Raw genomic sequence first — 21,042 nt, forward strand, 5'->3', positions numbered from 1 at the left:
AAATAAATATAAAAAATTCATTATAATAAAAATTAAATTCTCTAGACACCCCAAACATATTTTGTGAAAGATTTTAATATTTAATGAAATGATGTTTTTTGAAAAATGCACATGTAAGATTCGAGTTTAAGTCTTTAACCTACTATGTGATAAAAAAAAATTTTTAAAAAAACATACCATATGATGAATTAGTCGAGAATCACAAAATTAAACATACAAGTTTACAAGTGTAAATGGATTGTTTTTTTATCTCTTAGAAACTCATATGATGGAGTTCACAAAATTTGGAATTCAAAAGTTAGTTTAAAAAGGTTTAAACTGGAATTTTTTTTTTTTATTTTTTCTGAATTTCAAGGATCAAAATTAAAATAGAATGCACAATTAAACATACAGGGATCATTAAATAAAATAAAATGCTTGAAAGCAATTTGAGGGGCCGATTGACTTTTTTTATGACCACAATTTAGATTTATTTACAAAATACCTTTTCTTTTGGGGGCTATAAACATGAATTTGAAAAATCACCATTAACAATAATATATAGTATTATTTTCAGATCCCTTTCCAAAACCCATAAACTCTGAAAGCCCCTAGAGTCCAATGGAGTTCTACGATAAACAGGTGGTGCTGATTACAGGCTGTTCCGCCGGCGGCATAGGCCACGCGCTGGCACGCGCTTTCGCCGCCGAGAACTGCGTCGTGGTGGCGACCAGTCGGTCACTGTCGTCCATGGCGGACCTGGAGCACGATTCTAGGTTCTTTCTTCAAGAACTGGACGTGTTGTCCGATGAAAGTGTCCGAAACGTAATCGACAATGTTCTCGAAAAACTAGGTCAAATCGATATTGTGGTCAACAACGCCGGTGTACTTTCCGTTGGCCCTCTTGCTGAAATACCCTTATCTGCAGTTGAGCATACCTTCAATACAAATGTTTATGGTATACTTCTCAATCAACACAGTTTTAGTATTTGTTCATTCGATTTCAACATAATTTAACACAGTTATGTTTATTATTTGTTCATTTAATTTCAACATAATTCAACACAGTTATGTTTAGTATTTGTTCATTTGATTTCCCTTTTTGTCTTGATGTCTGTTTTTACTTATTTTAGTAGCTTCATTGAATCTATTGTATTGTTATGCAGCAAATGATTGAGGAATATTCATTCAATATATACCCGGGTTGTGATTATTTTTTATCATTCCACAAGTACTATTAGTTACTTCAATTATTATTGAAGCCAAGTCAAAATTATGTGATTAGAAAACAAAGAATGTTTAAACTAGTATGGAACTCACAAGAAAGTTTTCAAGTCAGTAAAGCCGAGACTAGGACATTAATTGGGTGTACCAGAAATTGAGATTAGATTTAAGATGGGAAGATAAAATTATAGAGTAGTGTGGAGGGGGTTTCTGAGTCGAAGCGGAACCAATTGGATGTGTTGATGGACAGTGGAGTATGGACATTGATTATGGAGCGATAAATTGCGTAATAACTAATGGGAGAGAAGTGAAATTTTACCCACAATGGACTTGTACCTTGGGTTGGCTCTTAGCATGCATGTTGTGTTAACAATAATAAAGCTGATTAGCAAAACAAGTGGCGGATGGGATTTAAAATAGAGTTCTAAAGGGATGATTCGAAATCTATTAAATCAAAGCTAAAAGGGTTTTAAAAATTTACAAGGCTGAAGCATAATGGAAGAATGATACTAGCAACATATATGAATACTTACTGAAGTCTTGTCAGACCTGCCCATATTTTAATTACTGTTTGTGGATACTGCATATTCAAAGTACATTGTAGAACTACAACTAGTGCAACGCCCTCAATAATTAAAAGTCAATCCCAATTACTCTCAATTAGGTCACTTTGTCTCCGACTGTTGATCACAATCAATTCGTAACAAATTGGAATCTCTTACCAACTTAAGAAGTATGTCATTGATGTGGTTGAGACGCCATTTGCTGAAGAAATACTCCACTACCTTGCAACAAATGACTCAAATAAGGGTTTTTCTGGGGCACACTTACGTTGGAAACTAGGCCGACATGCTTTAAGATGCCTCAAAATCCACAAAAATCACAGCTGAACTAGTTAGGCCTGAAACGCACTAAAATTTTGGAGAGAACACCTCTCTCCAGATAGTTGAGCCTCAAAAACTCAGGCTCCAAGTTGGTTTTTCAGTCTCTAGGTACCTGCTAGATTAGATGAAAATCCCACTGTGCGCCACTGGGTTTAACAGATCATCTCTGACCTGGTATATTTTGTGAAAGACCTACGTTGTAGCACCACGATTGGGGTCCTTAAGTAACACTCACAGAAACCTTATTTTTCATCAATTGACCGCGAATTTCACACATTTTTACCAACCATAATACTGTTGGAGATGCATCAAATTTTGGTTGCCTTTGGCATTAGGGAAAGTAAATATGGAAACTATCTGATAAAACCCACACTTTTAATGTGCTTGCTGCTAAAGATGATACATTGTGGATATTGTGTCTCATAGTTTTTAGTACTTACTGGTTAGTGTATTATTTTACATTAATAAAATAATATTAGGGAAGACGTGGATGATTTGTCAAAACTTGAATTTTGGATATGTGATTTAAACAATTAAAATCATTATCGGGTTGGGATTAAATAGAGTATTTCTTTTATTATAATTTGTTGTTTAAATGATTAGACAACTGACTAGGATGGGATTAAGGTCAAAGGAGTTTTTATAAAATGAAATGGTAGATTGGTCTAGGTATGAATATTATTTTAATAATTATTTAATAGGTATGAAAATTTAATAAACCTATTAATGGATGTGATTAGTATAGTATATATAATTATATATAGACATGTATATCGTGCTTTATTAAAGTTAAAACTTTATTAGGTTTGGTTTTGATCAGAGATGATCTGCTTATTGGTTTTCATTGGCCTGGTAGAGTGAACTTGCTCGTAGGGTTTAACCCACGATTTATTTTTCAGGTTATTAGAGGTTCCAGTCTCGAGGTTGAGGATCCGCAACTGGGAGACTGTCATTCGTCTATTCATCTTGTGTATTTTTAAATAGTATTAGATTATTGGATAATGTTTTAAGGGGTCCTTGAGTTATGGGATTTCCGAATTGTAATTGTTGGAGAATCATTAAGTAATATTTATTTATTAGTTTTCTTCAGCGGTTTATTTATTCTTTATTATTCATCTTTGTATTCTGTGCTTGTTAAATACTTAAATTGTTTTGATATCCCTTGATTTTGTGCGCGGACTTGATCAATCCGTGTTCCAAAATTAGGGGGTATCACAGTTGGTATCAGAGCACTCCAGGTTCAAGTGTCCCTAGGGTGTCTTTCGTTGTGTGACTTCCGCGTTGTGTACTCTTTTACTTAGAGCTTAAGTTTAGGATTCATTGTATTCTATATTCGGTCCGTTAGTGTGTCCTAATGGTAAATCATTGAGTCTTATCAGGAAAATGGTAAAACACCGATTTAGAAGGTATTGGTAAATCGTTGAGTCTTCCCCTAATTTTGAAGTATGGGTTTTATGGATTTATGCACCAATAAAATAATATGGAGGTATTTTAGGGACGGATTAACGGAATAGTTAAGACCTACCTATTTATTTATGAATTGTATGGTTTAATACACCGGTATGGGACGGTGGCATTTCAGGGACGGATTAACCAAAGAAGTTAAGTCCTACCTATATATTTATAAGGGAACGGATTAACCATAGCGTTAAGTCCTACTTATTCGTGTCAGGTCAACGGAATAGTTGGATGGTATGCCATTGAAATAATATGGTTGGATAGTTTACTTTTATGTGGATATAATGGATTATATATATATATATATATATATATATATACATACACACACATATATATGGGCCATGATATAAGCTTGAGTCTCAGGATCAGTGGTTAGGATGGAGGCATATATTGCCGATTGAGATGGGTAGCTGGGTTTAAGGATGTGTGGGCTCTGGTAGAAGGAGGACTCGTAACCACCTTTGTGTGCGTTTTACATGAGATACCCACTATCCGGTTGAAACTGCTTTAGTCCAGTGAGAGTCTCTAGTGTGTACTTATATTTATCAATTATATAAATATGGAATTAGCTAATTACGTGATGTGTCTGCTAATAATGAATATGTGTGGATGGGTTAATTTCCACACGGATAAAAGGAATAATGAAATTTGAAATTAAATAATCAAAGTTTTTATTTCATGGATTTGTGAATTCCGAGGACGGAATTCCGTTTGTTAGGGGGGAAGAATGTAATACCCCGATAATTTTAAAAGATTTATTAATTAGGATTAATTATTTTATTTTATTTTTCAATAATTTATTTTATTTTATTGAGTGCTAGATTAATTATCTTATTTTAATTAAGTTATATTTCGTGATTATGTATGATGATTGATTGTTTGTGTGGTTGATTATTGATTGAATTATTGGTGTGTTGATTTTATTGGTATTATATGACTTAGTTGTAAATTCTTGTTTGTTTATGTGCTTCATGTAATTAGTTATTTTAATTTCTGTATTTAATTAATTATCTTATTTATTTAAATTAATTGGATTGGGCTTAAGGAAAGTTAGACCAAAAGATATGGTCTTGGGCTTGTATGAAACCTTATTGGGTTAATTAATGAAGGTCCGTGGTTATTTAATTATTTAAATGATCACTTTTGTATCAATTATATATATATATATATATATATATATATAATTATTTTCCTAACAAATAATAGGAAAATAAATCCTAATAAATTCCTAAAAATATCAGAAAAATTCCAGAAAATTACAGAACAATTCTAGAAAATAAAGAAACCATAATTAACTCTCTTGGGTCACAAATCCACCTATAGATTGATTTTAAAATATACATAACACCTATATATATCAATTAAAATCCAATAATCTAAAAATCAAATATAATAGTTTATACTTTTTAATTATTCCGATCTAACCATAATTTTTAAACAAATAAATTTAATTAAAGCCTTGATACTCAAGGTGAAATCCTTATGAGTTCTAAGAGGAAAGTTAGAGAAAACTCGCCTGAAGGTTTCGAAACGAAATCGACGCTTTAAGCTTTAATTATCTCTTCCAATTCCGACGTCCTCCTTTTCAGATCCGACCTCCTCCTTGTTAGCCCTTCTTCTTCCTCTCTCTCTGTCTGTTTTATTTTTCTAACGTGTAAAACCTCTAACCCTAAAGCCTTATGTGTATTTTTATACACCTTAAATTCCAAATCCTATTCCAACTAGTATTATGAATTAAAATAATAATCTTTAAATAATTTATATCTATAAACATATATATATAAAAATATATATTCCTTCCATAATTAACTCATTAGTTAATTAAATCATATATACTTATAAATATCAATAAATATATATCTATATATATATCTTTCCATAACAATTATTAATTAATTATATTTATATATAATTATATATATATATATATATATATATATAATTGATACAAAAGTGATCATTTAAATAATTAAATAACCACGGACCTTCATTAATTAACCCAATAAGATTTCATACAAGCCCAAGACCATATCTTTTGGTCCAACTTTCCTTAAGCCCAATCCAATTAATTTAAATAAATAAGATAATTAATTAAATACAGAAATTAAAATAACTAATTACATGAAGCACATAAACAAACAAGAATTTACAACTAAGTCATATAATACCAATAAAATCAACACACCAATAATTCAATCAATAATCAACCACACAAACAATCAATCATCATACATAATCACGAAATATAACTTAATTAAAATAAGATAATTAATCTAGCACTCAATAAAATAAAATAAATCATTGAAAAATAAAATAAAATAATTAATCCTAATTAATAAATCTTTTAAAATTATCGGGGTATTACATAGTTGCTACCAAATATGATGAAAGCAGCTTAATTCTTCTTCGATACAACTTGGTGTGGAAAGAGGCTGGCTGTTAAAGATGATACATTGTGGATATTGTGTCTCATAGTTGCTACCAAATATGATGAAAGCAGCTTAATTCTTCTTTGATACAACTTGGTGTGGAAAGAGGCTGGCTGTTAAAAACTCATTCAATCTCGTAGTTTTTCAGTACTCGAATCATAATCATAGCACGATAGCATCCGCATCAAGATAAAGGCCTATGATTTTGTTTTCTATTGAAATAATTCAAACCTTGATATCAGTCTTTATGGTGTTATAGGTTGAGAACCTATGTCCACCACCACTCTATTCAAAGTGCACTATATAAAGCAAAAATCATCAACCTTGAACCTTATTCCATGAAATTCTTCATTCTGCATAGAACTGATATAAGATTTAGATCTCATGCTCTGATAAGAAACATACATGGCCTCCGACATGATGGATCCAGTGCATCAGGTATGTAGTGAATCAAAATAAATGGTTTTGAGGCACTTACATTTTGTTCATAACTAAGCTTGCAAATTGATACTGCTGTGGATTTCTCTCTTTTTTTTCTTTTTCTTTTTTTTTTTTTAATGTAAATTGCAATATGTTAATACCACCTGTAAATCTATTGCATCTTAACTAAGCTTTTTATGATAATTTCATAACATGCTAACTTGTATAGTAATTTTAAAAATGGAGATTTGATGATATATGTCGCGTACATTGTTCACACGATGCAGCCACTTGGAAGCAGGCCTTACCTTACCACATTCTGTAATCCAAGATAATAGAAACGCGTGATTATTCTTTTGTCTTTAACCAAATCCTATTATTTGGAGTTATGTTTTGATCAAATACACAACACTTCCATAATTACTTCAGGCCGACTGTGACGTGTTTATCCCAATTGTCGTGCATAATTTTCCCCTATTTCTTTGTCCACTTTGAGAATGTTCTATTTGTTGCTGATTGCATAATAACAAATCTATTTCATATTTATAATGCTATTGTTTGTACATATTTAGGTTCCATGAGGTTGATTCAAGCTGTGGTTCCTTACATGATATCTAAGAAGAAGGGAAAGATTGTCAACATTGGAAGTGTTTCCGCTTTGAGCCCTGGACCATGGGCTGGTGCTTACACTGCATCTAAAGCTGCTCTGCACTCCCTAACTGATACATTGAGGTTTGTGCTATATTGCCCATGTTATTATTAGATTGGTAATCCATTTCTTTTTCTTTTAAAAATTATTTTTAATTACCTCTACCCTTGTAAGTTTTGGTCGGCTTCTTTAGCGCTTACCTTTTAGGCAAACAACTCTTCCTCTCCTAACCTGAGGTCCTAAACCATCTCCATATGGTTAATCCAATTTTTATCTGCTTAAGATGCAGATACCCACCATCCTTCCCACAGCTTCCCCAACCTCTCCCACCCCCAATAGAAAAGAGGAAAGAAAAAAGGGAATTAAAAATTTAATGTATAAGTAACACGGTCCAGGGTGTATAAGCTGTAATACATTTTTTCCTAGTTGGTACTCACACGCACTTGTCTCTTCTGAGACTTGAACCCCTGACCTCCCTTTGGGAAGTAAGAGGCTGATACCGCTAGGCCACTAGCCCGTTGGTTAAGCTGTAATACTTCATCCAAAGTTGTGCCACATTGTTTCACATATACCTTGGGTTTTGGACAACATAGGCGCACATATTTTTGTACCCTCTGTTCTTATCTGTAGATTAAAAAAAATAAAAAATGTGTCCCTTAGTAGAATAAGGGTGATAGAAGAAACTTTATTGGCTTCTAGGGTGCCATTGAGCTCTTCTTTGTCTTGACTTCATTGGATAATTATGTTTCTTGGAATACACTTTGTGATGCTCTGCACATTTAATTCAATTCAGTTACCCAGAGCGTTAATTAGTATATTCCTCCATTACGATGAGGTGAATGATCATTTCCTGAATTTTGTGAGTCCTGTAAAGTTTATTCAATTTATAGTTAGTATATCAAATGTTAGTTGGAACCAACTAACAAATAAATTTGGGGACAGAGATGAGTCTGAATGATCAAGAGTAGTTTTGTCCTTGGAAGTATGCAACAAATGCGGGCTTCTATAAGTTTTATCGACAAATAGTAATACGAAATGAGTGGGGAACAGAATATCGATGGAGTCTGTTGTTATTTTACTTATTTGATATTAAAAATTATGTTATTATTGATTTGAAGTGTGCTCGACAGTCGGCCTAAAACTTGAATTAGGACCAGCATGAACAATATGAATGAATTGGATGTAAAGCAGGTTATACCCTTATGTTACGTTTGGGAGCACCAAATCAGTGCCGCCAAACATAGCATTGCTGTTTTCTGATGTCCCTCCAAATGTTGTTTATTCACTGAGACAGGCCACATTATGTTTGTGGGATTTGACATGGTGTTTAAATTCATATAACAAGTTTCTTGATGTTAGATTTGTTGGGAAACGTGCAAGTTTTAAAAACTTTTCGAGGGATTTTGATTCATAGATCTTGATTCATCACATAGAGACAAGTTTTATGCAAAAATAAAAATAAAATATGATGTATTATTCAACTAAAAGATTGAATACTTACATCAAGGTTTGAGTAAACCTCAGATCTCTCCTCTAAAGTGAATGTTCTCACTTATTGTAGATCCCTTTTGCTAGACATCTTTTCCATGGATCTCCATCTTCTTGGTAATGGTCTTGCCTTTAGGAATCACTCATAAGCCTCCTTGAATGACCTTGGAAAACTAGGCTTGTGGGAGCCTCCATTAGATGAGAACATAAACCCTAATTTTCTAGAGAGAGAAAATTTATTCCTTTTTCCTTCTCATAAAAATCACTCCCTAAAATATACATAGACCATGTATATTTATAGGCAACATAAAAATAAAGAAAAGGAAACAACAAATCCTTCTCCATCTCTAATTCATATGTCTCAAATCTAATATGATTCCAATATCAAGTTGGGCTATGAGTGAGAATCCATTGGGCCTATTATTTTATTGGCTACAATGAATTAATAATTGGCCCGGTCCATGGACCCAATTCAATTAATTCATAAATTAATTTCTACTCCACTAAAAGAAATTAATTGAACTCCAATTAAATAATAAATAACCTCTAAGTCAATATTGCACTTTGACCCCTCTATGCATAATTAGTTATCGGATAAATATAGCCATCAATCCGACTACTTAATTAATATATTTATTTTGGTACCTTTGATTATTTCTGGTTCGATCACAATAAAACATTTGTTTGACAAAAATAATAATTTAAATAAATAAATATATAATAAATCATTTTGTCTAAAAACACACGAAGGCCTTCGAATTTACTTTGTGATCAACCATAATCAATACAAAATAAATACAAGTAGCAATGATGCAAATATTGAAAATATATCCCTCTAACTATTAATTACATAACTACCCAAAGTGTCGGTCTAAGGATCCCGAAGAATCCGCCGAACAAATCAAAGTAATTATTAATTAATAAAAGAGTCTATACTTTTCTCATGCTTAAGAGTCAAATGCCATGACAGTGATAGGGAGTAATTGCATACGACGGCTCTCGCAATATATCTCAACCTAACGCGGATCCAGTTCAAGTCTTAATTAATTATGAGTCCATCCATAATTACCGACTATGAACAATTTATAATTACTATTTATATATCATGCACTGATTGTCATCACATACATATATATAAATATTTCTTGTAATTAACTGGACACTATCAATTTCATAATGAATCGAAACATAATACATTGAATTCACCAATTATATAAATCATAAATATTTCAGATATGTCAGGAATATATGTCAATACAATCCAGATAGGAATTTGCTATGCCAGGGCATATAAATCCCAACAGCTCCCACTTGCCCTCATAGCCAATTCAAATTGCACCTAACTCCAATGTTATCCAGATGATGATCAAAATTATTGATCAATGACACCTTTGATAATGGATCAACAAAGTTGTGTTCCAATGCAATGTTCTAGTTATAAGTACATTTTCTTGCCGGACAATATCATATAGAACATGATACTTCCTATCAGTGTATTTTGTTCATCTATGGAACCTTGGGTAATTGGTTTGGACTACTTCTGCACTATTGTCGCAATATATAGCTCGATAGGCAAGCTAGTATGCTCCACAACCTCTAAATCAGTGAGATCAAACCAATAGGCTTATATTGCCACTTTTAGGTTTGAGTCAGCAGTTGAAATCTGCTTAACAATCTACCAACTGATCTCCTTTCCATTAAGTGAACTTACACTGAGTCATGAACCTCATAGTATCTACTTCTGATTGAAAATCAGAACTAGCATACCTGACTAGGACCATATCATCACATCCATAAATGAATATGATATCATTGGTTCTCCTTAGGTACTTAATGATATTTTTCACAATAGACCAGTTGTCAAGTCCAGTATTGGACTGATCTCTACTGACTATCCCTACTATGTAGCGGATGTCCTGTTTGGTATAGACCATGGCATATATGAGACTCTCATATGCCGAAACATATTGTTCCAGTCTCATTTGCTCAATCTCCTTTGATAGTCTTGAAAAACTACTTACTAGAGAGAGCCATCCATATCAATAAAGCAAGAACTCATTCTTTGAGTTATGCATACCAAACCTGGTCAAAACTTTATCAATGTAGGATTATTAAGATAAGCCTATTTTCCTTTTAACCTGATCTTGCAAAAGCTTGATCCTAGGAATATAGCTTACATCTTGAAATTCCTTCATTTAAAAGTAATTGAACAACTACCTTTTAATTGATGACAAAACTTCCACGTCATTATAAATGAGTAGGATGTCATCAATATATAGAATTAAGAAAAATAATGACATTCCCTTGTACACTCATGATTTATTCACTAAGAAATCTTCTGGTATCTTTTTGTAGATTAACTTGCCTTCTATAGGAATCACCCTACTAGAAAGTTCTACAAGATCCCAGAATTTATTAGAATACATAGATTCCAACTCTGATTTCATAGTAACTCATCAAAACGATCTGTATCCACATCGGTTCACGCTTTCGTGTAGCTTACTGGGTCCAACTCATGTTTAACAGGGATGTCCATAATGGTCTCACCTAAAAACATGATTCTGTCGAATTGGATGATAATCCTCCCACTACATCAATGTACCGATGCAAGAATCTGTGTAGTAGATGATGCTAACGCATCAATAGGGAATTCATATATTATTCTCAATCTCTATAATAAGTGTGTTCACATGTGGTACATCTGGTACTCATACCAAGTTCTCTAACATTATGCTACTAGGTATGTGATTCATAATATGATTCCCCTATAGATAAACAATGAGTGAAAACAATCAACTTTTATCTTTGAGATCATAAAATAATCCATCCTAGTGACATTTAGAGTAGCTATCAAATCTAGCATGCCTATGATCTGATTCCAACTTACTTGTCCATATCAAACGCACGTGTGCAAGACTACCCCATATGTGCATATGATTCAAACTAATATTTAGTCAAAAACACAGCTCAACGGTATCCTTGAGACAGACTAAGATGGAATGCAGTTCATAATGCGCATCGATGCCATTAACGCTAAACTCTTAAATGAAAGAGATAATGTGGCATTACTAATCATAGATCTAACCATGTTAAGTGGAATTCTGTTATTCCTATTTGACACCTAAATTAATTTAGCGTCAATTGCGGAAAACTGGTACACAACACCCTCATTGACCATATAGTCTTTGCACTATCCCAAGAAATACTCAAATACTCGATCAGATCGAAGTGTCTTGATAAGTTTACCTAATCTGAGCTCCACATCAGTCTTGACCCTCTTGGAATATACCAAAAGTATAAGACTTGTGTCGCAACAGGTAAATTTATCCAAAACGTGAGTAATCTTGATTGGATGTTCATAAGACTACATGTGTACGTGTGTACCGACTCCAATTGTTCTTTATGTCTATTTCATTTGGCTGATTAAGCCCTTAGAGTTATCTATCCTTCAAAACAAGATTCACAAGTTTGGTTTAGGCTCCTCTGCCTCACTAGGTAATAAACCTTCTTTAACCAATATTTAAATCTCATTTTGATTGATTACAACCCAAAAATAGACACCAAAAATACAATGAGTCAGGAATAACAAATGTTCTCTTAACATTTAATCTAGAAGATGCAACATTAGTTTCTACATCCTGCAAATCTTAAGAGCTTGTGATTATAATATATTAACCATTTTTCAATGCACCAGAAGTAATCGCATATCTATTCAATTTTATAAAACCAGTTTTACAAAATAGCAACACAGTTTTTATAAACCACAAGTGAAACAAGAATAAGATAGCGTCTAACTTCTGTGCATAAAAATAGTTCTCTAATACTAATATCCTCATACTCTCTATTTTCAGATGTAATACTCCCACTGACTTAATTACAACCTTGGCATCAGGTCAAAAGATAAATATATACCCATATCATCAAGGCTTCTGGATTCCTGAAATCCTTACAATAAATTGCAAACATGTTTAGTGGCTCCAGAATCTATCCATCAGGAATCAATAGATACAACCACATAACATGGCTCAATGATTAAATATATATTTTCTTATGCCACGTCATTGCTTAGACAGTTTGTCCTTTAGTGTCTTAGTTAACGGCAAAAGAAACAGTTTCATTCGCCCTCAACATACACTGCCTTATTCCCTTTAACCTTTTAGATACCTATGTTTTGTGCTAGCCTAGTCCTATTATCATCCTTCTTCTTTGCTTTGCCCATCCACTTGGGCCTAGAAGAAGATGGTATAGACTAGGTTAGATTGATAGGAACGCCCGTACTCTTGATTATCCCTTCTTCTGTTACCAATTCTATAAGAATATCAGCGAGTGTGAACTCAAACTGATTCCTTATTTAGTTCACTCTAACAGAGTCGAATGAGTTTGGTAACAAGGCAATAATCATGTCAACTTGAAACTTACCACCCAAGTCAGCCTTATTGATCTCCAGCTAATTTTTAAATAATAAACAATCATTTTCCAAAATTTGATTTCAAACTGGAGTTCATCAGGCTATCTTGATGGTATTTAAATTTGACACAGTACTTAGGCATATGCTCTATTTAATCTCACCAAAATATCTCATTGACATTTAATATGATGCTTGAAGAAAATAAAATAATACAAATGTTAGCTTTGGAGTATATTCGAGCTAAACTCTAGAATATTGCACCAAGTCATATCATTTGCCTTATCTAATTTATTAAAAGCATTAATGTCAAATTTGGTATCTCAAAGTAAAAGAGATAGGTATAGGAGTAATAAACACATTTTGTACCCTTACGTTGTGAATAAAATATCTAAGTTCATTTTCCAGTCATTATAAATAAGGTCCAATATCATAGAATATGTAAGCAAGTAGATAAACGGGATTAAACATAATTAATCTGAATATAAATGCATTCATACAATATGCAAGGTGAATTATTAATTCTGTCATGCATATTTAAAATTAAAATGAGTTTGTTAACCACATAATATAATAAATCTCAATCGAACAAGAGATCATTATCATTATTGGTGAACAATCCCTTTTAATTAATGCGGGTCCCTCAACTCTGTAGCATAATAAATCAACCAATCAATATGTCAATAACTTATTCTGTTGGAGGAGTTCATTATTACTATTGTTGAGATTCATTTACTATTAGGTGAGCACTTCCATTAAAATAGTATGTGGGTCCCTTAACCACTGCATGAAAAATCGAATAACCAATACACCAATAACTTATTCGGTTGGCGAAGTTCATTATTGCTATTGGCGGGCAAATCCCATCATCTCCATATATCTTAAGACAATGCCTTGTCTATCTATATGAAATGACTCCCGATTATGTTTAGCCTTTCTAAAATCACCTAGTGTAGACCACTCCGTTGGGGAGCTAACACTATTGATTTTAGATTGAGTGTATTACATTATTAATGCTCTAATGAAAAATAAAACATTAAATATGTTGTCATTATAATCTAGACTCTTTAAATCATGCGTAGGGCCTTATTTTTAAAGATCTAATTACAATGAACATTTAATATTTTTATTTTCATGAGACAACCATTCTTGTAATATTAAGACTCTTCAAATCATGCGTGAGGCCTTATTTTTGAAGATCTAAGTACAATGGTTTTAATAACGAAGGCCATGGGGCAATGTATAAAAATCCCCGCTCCCACTCAATTTTTAATCATTCATAATCAGGGTTTTCATTTTATTCATTTACATGATATAATGTATGCAAAACGTCTTGATTTTAATCCAATTAAATTTAGAAAATATTTGGACTTTAAACGATTCACTAATATTTAACTTGAGGCACACTTCAAAAATAATTTATAAAAATAATTTTTCGTTTCCCAATAAGTGCCCTCTAATTAATTAGTAATCAAATCCAATTAATTTTCATAATTTAACTAATATAAATCAAGCCATTTAAATAAATATCATGGATCCAATGCATGAACAATAATAATTAGCAATTAATTATTTCATGCATCACATACAACAATAAATGACAGATAAAGCAAATTAAATGGCCAATGGATTCAGCTTTTAGCATTTAAAACCTATTCTTGCTGTACGGGCATCCTTCAACTGTCTGTAAACACCCATAGGAAGCTTGTACGCGTCAGGAGAAGCAAAACGCCGCTTAAAACGAGCCCGGAGGACCTCACACGTGCTGGCACGCGCCTAGGGCAAGCTGCACGTGCTCCCACGCGCCGGCACGCGCCTGGGGCGCGTGGAATGCACACTCACGCGCTCCCACGCGCCTGGGGCGCGTAGGACGCGCCTCCACGCGCCTTCACGCGCGTGGAGATCAAGCTCCCTTGGCTGGCGCGTGCAATGCACGCGCCAGCATGTGCACTCTCCTGGCGCGTGTGGAACACGCGCCAGGCTCACCTCCTTGACGCCACACCTGATCCGGGCCACCTCCGACGCCCCTTCTCGCCGCCGGCGAAGCTCCGGCCACCGGAAAAACGCCGAAAAATTCCAAAAAATCCGAAAAAATGCCAGAAAATTAAATTAAGCCTCAAAAAATTCCAGAAAAATTTCAAAAAATTCGGAAAAATTCCAGAAAATTACTGAAGCATAATTTAATCCTTTTGGACCTTCTTGAAGCTTCATAGCATCCTTTGACGGAGATTACATGGCTTTAAAAATATTTACAATTTGAAATACAATGGAAAAAATTAAATTACATCATTGAACTTTCAAACGGCTAAATCAAAGCCTTAATTACATTCATCCAAAGATAAAATTACATTAATTTAACCTATAAGCTTCATCCATGGCCCAACCATACATCATCATTCATTCACAATTATTCATACATCATTATGTATCAATATATATCAACATATTAAATCATACATCAACATACATCAATAAAAATATATATGAATATAATTTTGGATCCATGAATGATAATTTTCATAAAATCATGATCTCTAGTAATGAATCAAACCATGCTCTGATACCACTGTTGGGAAACGTGCAAGTTTTAAAAACTTTTCGAGGGATTTTGATTCATAGATCTTGATTCATCACATAGAGACAAGTTTTATGCAAAAATAAAAATAAAATATGATGTATTATTCAACTAAAAGATTGAATACTTACATCAAGGTTTGAGTAAACCTCAGATCTCTCCTCTAAAGTGAATGTTCTCATTTATTGTAGATCCCTTTTGCTAGACATCTTTTCCATGGATCTCCATCTTCTTGGTAATGGTCTTGCCTTTAGGAATCACTCATAAGCCTCCTTGAATGACCTTGGAAAACTAGGCTTGTGGGAGCCTCCATTAGATGAGAACATAAACCCTAATTTTCTAGAGAGAGAAAATTTATTCCTTTTTCCTTCTCATAAAAATCACTCCCTAAAATATACATAGACCATGTATATTTATAGGCAACATAAAAATAAAGAAAAGGAAACAACAAATCCTTCTCCATCTCTAATTCATATGTCTCAAATCTAATATGATTCCAATATCAAGTTGGGCTATGAGTGAGAATCCATTGGGCCTATTATTTTATTGGCTACAATGAATTAATAATTGGCCCGGTCCATGGACCCAATTCAATTAATTCATAAATTAATTTCTACTCCACTAAAAGAAATTAATTGAACTCCAATTAAATAATAAATAACCTCTAAGTCAATATTGCACTTTGACCCCTCTATGCATAATTAGTTATCGGATAAATATAGCCATCAATCCGACTACTTAATTAATATATTTATTTTGGTACCTTTGATTATTTCTGGTTCGATCACAATAAAACATTTGTTTGACAAAAATAATAATTTAAATAAATAAATATATAATAAATCATTTTGTCTAAAAACACACGAAGGCCTTCGAATTTACTTTGTGATCAACCATAATCAATACAAAATAAATACAAGTAGCAATGATGCAAATATTGAAAATATAACCCTCTAACTATTAATTACATAACTACCCAAAGTGTCGGTCTAAGGATCCCGAAGAATCCGCCGAACAATTCAAAGTAATTATTAATTAATAAAAGAGTCTATACTTTTCTCATGCTTAAGAGTCAAATGCCATGACAGTGATAGGGAGTAATTGCATACGACGGCTCTCGCAATATATCTCAACCTAAAGCGGATCCAGTTCAAGTCTTAATTAATTATGAGTCCATCCATAATTACCGACTATGAACAATTTATAATTACTATTTATATATCATGCACTGATTGTCATCACATACATATATATAAATATTTCTTGTAATTAACTGGACACTATCAATTTCATAGTGAATCGAAACATAATACATTGAATTCACCAATTATATAAATCATAAATATTTCAGATATGTCAGGAACATATGTCAATACAATCCAGATAGGAATTTGCTATGCCAGGGCATATAAATCCCAACAAGATTGTCATTCCATATATCCATCACTGAATGCAGATTGGAGCTCAGACCTTTTGGGATCAATGTTATTAATGTTGTACCTGGAGTTATTAAGTCAAACATAGCAAATTCTGCTATAGCCAACTATAATCGAATGCCTGAATGGAAGTTATACAAGAAATTTGCAGCAGCAATCCGAGATACTGCCGACGTCTCACAAGTCTCAAATGCTACCCCTTCAGAAGAGTTCGCGAAGAAGACTGTAGCTGCAGTGCTGAAGAAGAATCCACCGGCTTGGTTCACGTTGGCCCGCTACTCCACCATAATGGCGATCATGTACCATCTTCCACTATTTATCAGAGATTCCATTATCGGGAAGGCAATGAATTGTTAGAGTTTTACAATTTATTTATGACGTCTTCTCATCCATATATGTAACTTGATTCCATTTATCATGACTGTACTGAACAAAGAATTCATGTAGAAGTGCCACCAAGTATCAGGAAAATTTTAAAATTAATTCATAATCCATAAAGCTACAATTGTCACATTATTAATGTATCAACAATTAAAGAATGACTTTAGCTAATTAACGTACACATATGACCATACTAGATAACAACATCTAGCTTACCCAAAGTATACCATGTACCAACACACAGAAAGTGACTAAATTTACATAAATGGAACACTGGAGGAGTATTCCCTGTCTGATGACGTCAATTGCATGGTTGTCAGACCACCATAGTAGCGCATTGGAGGCATAGGATCGGCCATAATCACATTCTCCAACAAATCAAACATTGGATCATCATATTCAGGATCAGTAGCAGTATTGTATGTGGCATCAAATCCATTCCATTCTTCATCATTCATCGTCATCAAAATTGGATCATAAAAAGTTGGAGTAGTGTATGTGACATTGCTACCAGAAGAAGAAGAAGAAGCACCACCACCAAGTGAGAGATCTAACGGAACGGGTACGTCGAGATCACTGAAGAAAGAAATTGGGTTGTCAATAATAGGGTCTGATGACGGCATGAAATAACCAGAATAGTTTTCTAGGTTTTGGTGATTAGACTTCAAGAATTGAACCCTAGTTTTGATAACCAGAATAGTTTTGGATTAATTACAACGACACCCCCTGAAGTTTGCTATATTGACAGCCATATACAACTTAGCCACTTTTTGAACAAAGACATCCCCTAAGTTTGCAAACTTGAACAATGACACCCCATTTTAAAAAAAGGGAGCCAAACACAGCCTTAAGTGATATGAAATGTCTAATATGCCCTAAGATATATTTTAATTCTCACCTAAAATGACCAAACTACCCTCTCATCTCATCTCTCTCTCTTTCTGTCGTTTCTCTTTCCTTCCCTCTCGACCAAACACAGCCTTATATGAATAAAATATTTGACAAAAAAATGTGCTCCATAGCTGTCGGTGAGGACGGGCTGGTTCGGGCAAGGTGGTGCCGGCGATAGGCTGTGGGGAGGACTCAGCCGTGATGGTCTGGTTCACGACGAGATGGCAGCGGCGGTGCACTCGGCCGTGGATGATGGCGAAGGCGGCTTGCAGCTGTGGAGAAAGCGACGACCGTGGAGGAGTCAGCCGTGAAGAAGAAGATCAGTTTTGATGGAGGTGGCTGCGAGCTTGGTTTTGATGGCAGCCGGCTCGAATGGTGGGGAGATAGGGACGGCAGACAGCTGGCCCATGGGCGATGGGCTTGTGAACCCCGGCGTGGAGATGGGCTGGTTGTGACAGTGATAGGCTGGTTGCGGCTTCGGCTGTGAGCTTGCGGATGATGGCAGCAAGCTTTCTCAAACCCTGTACTCTCTCTCTCTCTAACCTCTCTATGCTCCAAGCAAACAACGGCAAGAATGGAATACGCCGGAAAAGATGGAGTTCTATCAATGAGCATCGGAACGATACCGTGAAGCACCATCACTGAGTTCTTCGACAGTTCGACTCAATATGCAACCGAGTTATCAAATTCCGATCCTTGACTCGTGCAAGCTCCCTCGTCGTCGAAAACGACCTCAAAATGACCTTATCGTGGAGGACCCCACTCTTAATCAAAACGTCTGCGTCCTTAATATAACAATCTAACTTCGCCGAGACCGAATCGACGTCGTTTTGGGTCTTGAGCTTCCCATTCGACTTCACCAGGACCGAATCAATGATGTTGTGGTTCTTGAGCCTGTCGTCGGGAAAGGTGGGATTTTGACAGGATTCTAAGAGAAAGCGCGTCGGAGTAGATTTCATATCGCTTTGACCATTTCAATCAAATATTATACTATTATAATATTTTGTAGCAAAAATTCAAGCTCTGTATCATCCTTTTATTAATCCAGGTGTTCTATAAGTTTCAAATTGCAAAAGTTTATTTTCATATTCAGTTTGATATTGTTTCTAATGTTTGGACATTCAAAGAGGAGAAAAAGAAGAAAAAACAAAGAGTTAGATATCCCCACCTTGGCATGGCTGAAGATTCTTTAACTACCAAATGATCAATCTACCCATCCACCATCATCTCCATACACTCCGCACCACCCCTGTTATCTTTTCTGCAAATTTTTTTTCACCCAAACTCTAGCTCCATCTATCTTCAAATTGACTCAATAATCTACATTACACTAACTGAAATATTGAAGCTTTGTTTCTAATCATCAAATAGACCATATGTGACTCAAGGAGGGTAATAGATTGCGGTTGTGGATGGCTCGGATGAGGGTGACAGCGGGACGGTGATGACCTCGGCTGTGGCCTGTGGCGGCTTTGATGGACGGTGGGGAAGAAGGGCTCACAGGAACGGGAAGATAAAAAATTTGGAAGAAGGGATTTTTTGATCGAGGATAATTTGGTCATTTTATATGGTCAAAGGGTAAACATGTACTTTCATCATGTTTGGGGTATCATTGTTCAAGTTTGCAAACTTGAGGGATGTCTTTGTTTAAAAAACGACTAAGTTGTATATTGTTGTCAATATGGCAAACCTCAGGGGGTGTCGTTGTAATTAACCCAATAGTTTTCTAGGTTTTGGTGATTAGACTTCAAGAATTGAACCCTAGTTTTGACGGCTTCAAACATTTCCTCCAATTTGGTATGAATGTTTATCAATTGTTCCTCAGACATATTGTTAAACCGATGGTCCCAAGTAGGGTACTTGATATTCTTGGTGGTTTTTTCATCATCATCGTCATTATTTTTCTTGTCCTCCATTTGTACAAGTACTGAAGAAGCACTACTACCTTGAGGATCAATTTCATGATCATCAGCCGCCGCCTCCTCCTCTTTGTTGTTGGGATTGTCTTCTTCCAAGAAATGAGACAAATCAGGTATTCACTTGCTACGATTTTCATGAGATTGTTGCTCGTATGATGTGAACATGCGTCGGATTGCATCAAAATTTTTAGGCCACATGTAGGGATACTGATCGTCAATCGGACGGTGGTCCTTCAATTTGGGACCGTAAACAACTATACAAACATCAACACCACAAAGAGTGGATAAGTCAAAGGCATTCTTTTCCAAACAATTTTTTTTCTTCTAAAAACTAATATATCAAGCCGTTTGGTTTCTTATAAATTCCTTCTTTATAAGTTTTCTTTAGTTTCGGAGCCATCTGAAAATTGGGTTGCAATGTTGCACCGCCCCTTGAAATCTGGGTTGCAATGTTACACTGCCTCTCTCTCTGTCTGGAAATCTCTCTCTCTATCAGATTTCAAGAATGCCTTTACACCGCCCCTTCCTTTGTAGAGAAACCCTAATTACAGTGGTTGTAGTGTGAGTAACAAGAAGGCAATCTGAAAATTATACCATGACTGTGTTAGAGTGAATACTACTATTTAGTCTTTAAAGGCTAAACAAATATATGTGCATGTATATATATGAAATCAACACCAACAACGAAACCGTCGCGTTGCTCTGATCTATCTGTCTCTACACGTCAATCAACACCAACAACGACACCGCCGCGTAATGGGTGGGTGAGGAAGAACTATGCGCTCTAGTCTCTCTCTCGCTATCTGGAAATCTCTTTATCAGATTTCAAGAATGCCGCCCCTCTGTCCAATTTAGTGAGAACCCTAATTAAGATGCCTTGTAGTGTGAGTAACAAAAAGCA

At 34.6% G+C, this 21,042-nt stretch overlaps 1 protein-coding gene across 1 annotated transcript; it reads left to right on the forward strand.

The window, feature by feature from the left end:
- The first annotated feature begins 509 nt into the window (after positions 1-509).
- LOC132284893 (short-chain dehydrogenase RED1-like) lies at positions 510-17,433 on the forward strand. The gene is made up of 3 exons (XM_059787033.1): positions 510-937; positions 6,970-7,129; positions 16,971-17,433. Exons 1-3 carry the CDS (start codon positions 601-603, stop codon positions 17,305-17,307), a joined length of 834 nt encoding a protein of 277 aa, XP_059643016.1. The 5' UTR covers positions 510-600; the 3' UTR covers positions 17,308-17,433.
- Positions 17,434-21,042: the final 3,609 nt, after the last annotated feature.

Source organism: Cornus florida, unplaced genomic scaffold (assembly GCF_030987335.1).
Source record: "Cornus florida cultivar Cherokee Brave unplaced genomic scaffold, ASM3098733v1 CherokeeBrave_3.0.0_Hap2_Chr11, whole genome shotgun sequence".
NCBI lineage: Eukaryota > Viridiplantae > Streptophyta > Magnoliopsida > Cornales > Cornaceae > Cornus > Cornus florida.

What these genes read in the sequence shown, in the direction of transcription:
- LOC132284893 (XM_059787033.1), top strand. Translation starts at nt 601, where the DNA reads ATGGAGTTCTACGATAAACAGGTGGTGCTGATTACAGGCTGTTCCGCC. An exon ending in CTTCAATACAAATGTTTATG is followed by an intron (nt 938 to 6,969) that starts GTATACTTCTCA and finishes GTACATATTTAG; the next exon opens with GTTCCATGAGGTTGATTCAA. An exon ending in TCCCTAACTGATACATTGAG is followed by an intron (nt 7,130 to 16,970) that starts GTTTGTGCTATA and finishes CACTGAATGCAG; the next exon opens with ATTGGAGCTCAGACCTTTTG.